General features: G+C 22.0%; 1 protein-coding gene across 1 annotated transcript; it reads left to right on the forward strand.

The window, feature by feature from the left end:
* Positions 1 to 953: 953 nt before the first annotated feature.
* Positions 954 to 7,861, forward strand: LOC113548848 (NFX1-type zinc finger-containing protein 1-like). The gene is made up of 8 exons (XM_026949935.1): positions 954 to 2,616; positions 3,682 to 3,765; positions 4,237 to 4,505; positions 4,647 to 4,790; positions 5,689 to 5,953; positions 6,026 to 6,221; positions 6,281 to 6,370; positions 7,711 to 7,861. Exons 1-8 carry the CDS (start codon positions 954 to 956, stop codon positions 7,751 to 7,753), a joined length of 2,754 nt encoding a protein of 917 aa, XP_026805736.1. The 3' UTR covers positions 7,754 to 7,861.
* Positions 7,862 to 9,103: the final 1,242 nt, after the last annotated feature.

Here is a 9,103-nt window from a genome sequence, read left to right on the forward strand (position 1 = left end):
TCCTCTTATCCATCAATTAATCGCTAATAAAATATTTTACCTTTACTTTATAATTGTAATTTGAATACTTGGTATGATTCAATTTCGACCTAACAGTAATATTATGCTTTCATTAAACTGATCTTTCTTGTTAGTTGTTACTTGTTTATAAAAGACTAAAATATTTGAATGGTTCAATATTTTATATTAATTTTAACTGCAACAAAAACACTACGATAAATATTTTGGTAAGTTATAATTTTTGTTTATATAATTGAACTAAACTATGTCATATATTTTAAATCAGTAATTTAATTTTAATAATTTAAATTATTATAATATAATTATGATGTTATTTAATGAGTTTCAAATTTAATTAAAATTATTGAACAACTATGATAAGCTTAAGCAATTTGAAATATTTAGAATTGTAAAAATACGTTTTACTTATTAAAATAATTAAATTAATTCTATAATATTAGAATATGTATTTTATATAAAAATACATTTTAATTAATACTGTTATCGTTTATTTTTATTAAATTAAGTACATTGTAGTATGAACCAGTGTCCAATATATAATGCACTTCTACAAAAGTTGGTAATCTTACCTATACTTAGACATACTTAGTTATAACTCCCACAGTACTTGCATTCATTGAGATAAAAAAAAACCTATTATAGATAATAATATAAAATAATAAGTAAAACATTACTACAATTAAATATAGTTGCTTAAAGTATATATTATAACATTGAACATTTAAATAATAATGTTGGAATATTTAGTTAATATAATTGCATATTATTAAATTTTATATTTTTATATGTATTTCAGTTATTGAACACAAAATAATTTGTAATTGTGGATGAATAAATTTATGGAATATAATTAAATATGAACTATAATATTATCAATAATAAATTTATTAAAAACTAAAATTCTACAACCATATTCAAAAGAAACATCGACCATGGATGAATTGTGTGATAAAATGACTGTAATTAATCTTACACCTCATATTGTTACAAATTATGAACAACTAGAATTATTGTTAGAATCAAAACCTGAAAAAGTATTTGAATTTCTAATTAATAATGATAATTTCAAACGCACATTGAATAAATGTGTAGATATTACAGTACTCATACATTTGATGAATATATTTTCAAAAATTAAATCATTGGAATTAATTCAAATAAAATCTACTGTTTTAGAAATGGTTTCCAATTCAAAATATTTGGAACATTTAAATAATTCTCTAATTTATGTTACTAAACTTAAAGATTTAATTAGCAGGGTTAAATTACAAGAATTTGTCATTAATTGTAAAACTATATTAGAACTTACTACAAATCCAAAATCAAAAACACTACTTAATGAAATAATCAAACATATACAACCCATATTAATTGAATCAAATTCAATAGATATTCAAAAATTATTGTTGATAGATGATGATTTGAAGACTAAAAATATGTTGAAAAATGTTGTACATTATGATGTTAAAAGGTGGCCACAATGTTATAAATCCCTATCTATTTACCCTGTAATCAAAGATATTACTACAAAAAAAGTAATTTTGAGTCCAAATATAATTAAAGGAAGTTATGATAATGTAGAGCATTACATTGATGTACAATTTCGTTTACTTCGTGAAGATATTTTAGCTCCAATGAGAGAAGGTATTCAGTCTTATAGAACAATGAACAAAATTGACCAAAAATGTGTTACAAAAATGCCAAATATGCATGTTTATTTTGGGGCAAAGATAACAAAAAGGGATAAGGATAAAGAAACTTTTTTAGTTAATTTTTTCACTAAAGAAGATTGCTCAATTAATTCAAAAAGATTTATGTTTAATTCACTATTAGTATTTAGTAATGATAATTTTGATTCTATGTTTTTTGCTACAATTATAAAAATGAATCGGAAAATATTATTACCAATAAAAACAATAGTTATTCAACCATTGGGTAATAAAATATCAATTAAATTAAATTCTTCTTATACTATGGCAGAATCTGATGCATATTTTTTACCTTACATGTACAGTATGGATGTTTTGAAAACATTTAACCTTTATAATTTTCCTATGAAATCTTACATTGTGTATGGAAAAAGTAAATCTAAAGTTCCAGCATACTTAAAATGTAATTCACAAATATATAATATTAATGGTTTGCAGTTTGATATCTTAAATGATGAACTTTGGCCAGATAACAAGGTTTTAGGACTTGACTGTGCTCAAAAAAAAGCATTTAAAGCAGCATTAACTGAAGAATTTACTGTAATTCAAGGACCTCCTGGTACTGGTAAAACATATATTGGTCTTAGAATAGCCAGAAGTATTATAGAAAATATGTATGAAACAAATAAACTTAAAAGACCAATTGTAGTTGTGTGTTATACAAATCATGCTTTAGATCAATTTCTTGAAGGTTTAATTAATATCACTAAAAATATTATAAGAATTGGTGGTGGATGTAAATCTATTGTTTTAAAATCTCATATACTAGCAAATATTCATAATCCTACAGCAAAATTAAATTTGAGGAATTCATATGTAGTAGGTCTTACTACTACTGGAGCTGCTATGAGACATTCTGTGTTATTGGATCTAAAACCCCCTATAGGTTAGTTTAGATTTATAGTTTTGTTAGTAAATTAATATTAAATTTCATATTATACTATAATATTGTATAGATTATAATTTTAAATAAATAAATATTTATTAAATTATAATATCTTATATTGAATATTATTTATTTAATATTTGAAAACATAAATTTTTATTATAGATATTTAGTTTAATTTAATGTTTTTCATAATGATTAAACCTATTTCTTAAATTATCTTATAATGTTAAAAATAATTGAAAATTGGAAATAAAACTACTTAAGTATTTCAGTAAAAGTCAAATATGGTTTAAGCATTAGAGGTACATATAACTTATTTGTTATAAGTAAAGACTGGATTTTTGTGCAGCTAACTCCTAAAAAATGTGAAATTAAAATGATGAAATGTGCAAAATCGTGCAAAGACAAATTTTTTATTATAAGTTCTTCAAATTTTATTTTTATAATATTATTATTTATTAGTTGGCATTAACTATTAAGAATTATATTACAATATAAAATTAAAATTAAAAAAAAATTTTAATTTAATTTGAATAAAATAATAATAAACTAATTTACATTATTTGATTCAAATTTATTATCATGTGCATTTCCAAGTTTTTTCCTGTAAAATTTTATCTTTTGGCAGCTAATATGTGTTCTAATAATCAAAACATGAGTTAACTACGGCTGCTGAGGATAGACTGTAGTACTGTATGTGTATATGTAATCGATAATTGAAGTAGTATTATCATTATATCGTATTATATTGATGTATATATCCAATAATCCAATATTTCATATAACAACATAATATAGCAATGATAAAGTAGATAGATTTTATAATATATTATGGAGCAAAACTATTTGTTCAAAAGTACTAATTAATATATTATGTTATTTAGTAAAAAACATAAATATCAAAATATTAAAATAAATATATAAAAGACTTTAATTGATTAATAGTATACCTTTAAAAAAATTAAATACTATATTATTTTAAATTAATTTGTTAATATAAAAAAAAATTATTAGTTTTTTTATTTGTTAACTAATACCATATTATTGTTTTAAAATTTGTAGTTATTGTGGAAGAAGCTGCTGAAGTCTTAGAATCCCACATAGTTGTATCCTTAACTGAATCTTGTCAACATTTAATTTTAATTGGTAAGTATATATTATTCACATTTATTACATATATATTTATTTACATATTAAAATTAAATCTTAATTTAAAATTTATTTCCAGAAATGTCAAATTTTTATATATTAAGAAAATATTATAACTGTAATTTAATTGTTTAAGTTTTTATTACACATTTTAAACTTTTTAATATATTAGAAGGTTGACATTGATAGAACTTGCATTATTTTCTTTATGACATAATTATAAAAGTAAACAAAACAAAAGTGGGCAAGTAGGTAACCAAGTTTCATAAAATGTCTTTTCTTTTAATTTTCAATTATAAAATTTATATTATATGTTTTGAAGAAAGATGTTTATACTTTGAATTTATCAAAACTCAAATGGTAGTCTATGTTTTAAATAATCTTTATTTTTCTTTAAAAAAATATAAGAATAGATAGTATTATGTCGTAATTAAGTTATTCATTAAAATATATTTCTGTGATTTAAAGGCGATCATCAACAATTACGTCCAAGAAATGCATCTTTTACACTTGCAAAACGGTTTAATTTTGATATTTCATTATTTGAACGAATGGTAAAAAATGGATTTCCCTGTTACACCTTAGCCACGCAACATCGAATGCGACCTGAAATTTCTGCTTTAATGAAACCTATTTATCCTTTTTTAATGGATCATAAATCAGTTAACCATAGAAGTAATATTAGTGGTGTTACTAAGAATATATATTTTATCCACCACAAAGTACCTGAAGAGAAAGTAAGCAATATTGTCAATTATAAGGTAGTAGTAATACTTAATAATTTACCAACTGGTATCCATTATTATTATAGTATTTTCATTTTAAATCTTCCTGACTAACTAATTAAGTAATGTATATTTATATGTGTGTTTTAATAGGAAATCGGTTCTAACAGTCACAAAAATATTCATGAAGTAAAATTTTTTATAGAATTTGCCAGATATCTGATAAGTCAAGGTTATCGACAAAATCAAATTACTATACTAGTTACTTATCGAGATCAGCTATTAGAATTTCAAAAGGTAATTCATATTATTCTAAACAGTTTTTAATTTTTTATTATGTATCTTATTTATTAATTTTAGTAACATAAATAAATAATATCTAAAACATAATTTAAATTTTTAAGTATTATAAAAAATTAAAGATATCATGAAATATGTCAATTAAAAAATGTTTAAATTAAAAAGTATCTTAAGTTAGCATGTTGACTGTAACATGGGTTGAACTGAGCAGTCTCCTATAATTAACATTTTGGTTTATACATGACAGTCCAAGGAAATGACAAATTTGCTTAAAATAATATGTCATTAATAATCATTGGCTAATGAATGCTAAAAAATAATTTATGCAGCTCCATGTGAAGCTTATTTTGATTATCAAATAATACTATAATAATGCAAACAATATTGATATAAGTATTATAAGTCATAATTAATTGATTGACATAAATTTATTAAAAAAATCAAATTTAAGTTTTACTTTTCATATAAGTTAAGGTACAAGAAGTAATGATCTTATTGTAAGCCCGTATTTTTGGAAAAAGTTTGAAAATAAAATCAAGTTACAAATGATGTGTCAACACCCGCTGCAGAGAACAAATACCTTTTGTTGATGATGATTAAACTGTGGTGCACACTAACAGATAGGAACAAGACGTTTTGAAACTGTTTAATTTTATTATAATCCTAATATTTTGCCTATTAATTTTATGTTTTTAACGTAACAAAAAATTAAATTATTTTATTACTACATAAATGTTTCTTAACACTTCAAAGTTATATAATATCATGTTTGATTAATTAAAAACAGTATCTATGGGTTTACACATATTTTATATAATTATCTTGTTTCATTGTTGCTATACAAAAGTTTTTAATACTGTTTTAATTAATTTTTATATAATTTATGGCTTATTAGATTCAAGAAACAAGTTTTTTCTTAGAAGATTTTAGAATTGAATGTGTAGATGGCTACCAGGGCGAAGAAAATGATATTGTTCTGTTGTCTCTAGTGCGCAGCAACATTGATAATAATATTGGGTTTTTACACATTCAAAATCGTATTTGTGTTGCCTTATCTAGAGCTAGAGATGGATTATACATCATGGGAAATATGGATAATCTTATACATTCATCGATTTGGAAAAAAATCAGTCAAACACTAGTTGATCAACAAGCTCTTGGTAGAAAATTTAACTAATATTAAATATATTCCTTTTTATATTTTGAATAATATTTCAAAAATTAATTTTCAGGTAATAAATTGACTTTATATTGTCAAATTCATAAAGATTGGATTAACACAGTTTGCGATAGTAAGGATTTTGTCAAAGCACGTTGTTTAAAAGTATGCAACATTAAAATGGATTGTGGTCATCACTGTCCATATTTTTGCCATTATAATGATCAATCTCATAAAACCTTATATTGTTGTAAAAAGAATTATACAAAGTAATTTAAAGTTATATTTAAAAACATTTAAAATCATTAACTATTTAATAATTTTCTAGAATATTACACTGTGGTTTCCAAATCAAAATAGAATGCTGGATGAGATTTTTGACTTTTGAATGTCCTCAGAGTCCTCCTATGTCGATAAGGTACACTAATTTATTTTTTGACTTAAATCAACTATTAAATAAATAAAAATAACAGATTTTTAAAATTAACTGTTTTGTGTACATTTATTTATTAATTATTATTCTATAGAATATGATTAATAGATATTTCTCAGAAACATGCTATAATATTTAGCATTTAAAATAGCAGTAGACTAGTAGGTGTCTTATCATACCAATGTATTATTTTATTTACTTTTGAATTTATTTTTTTCATCACAAATTATTATTTCATGCTATTGACTGTAGTAGTTACTAATTACTGATTAACATTTAACTAAAAACACAATATTTAAAAATATTCAATCAATGCATTAATATTAATTATATACTATAATTAATTTAAATATTAATGTGATTATTTGTTCAAATTTCAAGGCTAAATTAATTCTCTACATTTTTAGATGAAGTTAACAATGATGTAGCATTTTCAAATTTAGTAGATCTCAAATTTTTTTAATAAGAATGGTTATAGCAATGCTAGAACTACATACAACATTTCTGAATCTCCGACTGTTACATTATTTTCAACAGAAATCATCACATTCTTTTCTGGTTTATTATTATGAACTAATGTATATAAAACAAAATGTAAACAAATAATCATTTAGTATTTAAAATTTATGTTCATTATTTAACATTTTATAAAATGTTCTGCCTTAATTTGTCAAAAATATGTGGAGGTCAGAGATTACTTTATGTATGGATAGATTATAATTTAAACATAATAATTGGTTTATGTTATTACTAAAAATAAATAATTTGCCCAATCAAAATGTTTTGTTTTGTATGTATTTCTAGGATTAATAAATTAAATATTAAATAAATAATTAACCAAAATTATATTTTTGTGATCTTGAAAATGAAAGAAGAAAAAATCCTCAAAATTGTATATTAATAATTATTAAATTTTAAAATAATTTTCAAATCAATTTCCCATGTGTCTTGTAAAATTTAAATTAATTTTGTACTAAAAATTTTAATCAAAAGTATTAATGACCTGTATAATAAATATGTAAATCTACATAATTTTAATGATATAATTTTCTACAATATACTTTATATGCTGTAAGAATATTATAGTACTCCTGACAAATTGTGTAAGGGACCTTTGAAAAATATATAGCTTTAATGTTACACAGTGATTGAATAAAGTGAGATATTTTAAAATTTCTCAACAATTTTTGAGTTTTAATAGTTTAATATAGAATTCTAAAACTAAATGAATTAGATAATCATTATAAATTAATTACTATTTAAACCATAACAATTTTTTATTAGATTTATTAATTTAATATGAGTTAATATTTCTTGTTTTTCAGGTACTTATCTACATTAAGAAAATCTAAAAAGCTTATATTATAATTTACCAATCTTGTTTAAATAGTAGTATATAATTCATCATAGACGTATCATCGATATATTAAATATATTAAATTGAAACTGTTGTTAATTTATGAAATAAAAAGTATCTAATAGCAATTATATCCAATTATACATAGATAATTTGATTGTAAAACATAGGTACTATATATATTGTTAACTATAATATTTGAAATCTTATAGAAATGTATATATAAATTATTTTAGTTTGTAATTATGATATGTTAAAAATGTATGAATGTATTTTTTAATATCAAGAAGTTATAAATTATTTATATTCAAAGTTGTTTAAGTTATTTAAATTTGAATTATTAATCTAAAAGCTTGCTCTCTAAAAATTAATATTATAGTTGTATAATCTATCCCATGAAAGAACATGTTCAAATGAATGTTGAATAAAGTTCATTAATTGACCAGACCATCATATCTCCGTGTGCCCAAAATTTGGTGGTAGATATTAAAAGCCAACCAGTTTTTGTTATCATGCAGCACGTTCTTTCGTGGAACAGAGTATAGTTATAAAAATTTAAGTCTAGTATAGTATTTGAATAAAAGTATTTAAATTTCTAAATTATATAGATTGTACTTTTTACAGTGATCTCAACTTAACTTTATTATTATAATATTTTTATGTTTTATTTGTTTTTACTTACATATTAATTTTAAGTCATTAAAGAACAATATTTTTTTGAATAAATTGTATTTTTTTAAATTTTATTTCACTATTTTTATTTAATTGAAAAACAACATTGATTTTTAATATCATTTTTGGATGTAGTTAGTTAACTTACAAATAGGCTGTGAAATGCAGTAGTAGGTTTTTAAGGAAATTGCCTCATAACCAAAATGGTAGGGAGGAGGTACCCTATGCAATAGATTTAGTATGATAAAAAGTTTTTAATAATATTTACACATTTAAGTAAAAAAGAAATGAGATTAAAAGCTGTGGATATATTTGATGTCAATTGGTAGTTTGCCACAAGTCTAATTTGTTCAAGACACTACTGCTAGTAGTTAGGTATTTAAAGATTTAACTAGGTACCTATTGTACCTATATACAATATATTACTCATATGTGAAATGACAATGTAAAAAAATTACAATAATCTTCATATAAGATAGCTCATACCGATGAGGTTTCTGGTAAGTCATTAAAGCTTTTAGTAGAGTACAGCTATATAGGTCTAAACTTAATGCTATAGTCCGTGAGCAAAAAATCTGTACATATATATATATAGTTTTTACATATAGACTACTGTTTATATTTACGTTTATAATAATTATAAATTAAACCAATTATTGGTTAGAATGATTAGATAGATTCCATGTCTG

Source organism: Rhopalosiphum maidis, chromosome 1 (assembly GCF_003676215.2).
Source record: "Rhopalosiphum maidis isolate BTI-1 chromosome 1, ASM367621v3, whole genome shotgun sequence".
Taxonomy (NCBI): domain Eukaryota; kingdom Metazoa; phylum Arthropoda; class Insecta; order Hemiptera; family Aphididae; genus Rhopalosiphum; species Rhopalosiphum maidis.

Bases quoted from the DNA above. Each gene is read 5' to 3' on its own strand.
- LOC113548848 (XM_026949935.1), top strand. From the start codon at position 954: ATGGATGAATTGTGTGATAAAATGACTGTAATTAATCTTACACCTCAT. The intron at 6,222-6,280 runs GTAATTTAAAGT...ATAATTTTCTAG, and splicing joins TGTAAAAAGAATTATACAAA to AATATTACACTGTGGTTTCC. The intron at 6,371-7,710 runs GTACACTAATTT...CTTGTTTTTCAG, and splicing joins AGTCCTCCTATGTCGATAAG to GTACTTATCTACATTAAGAA.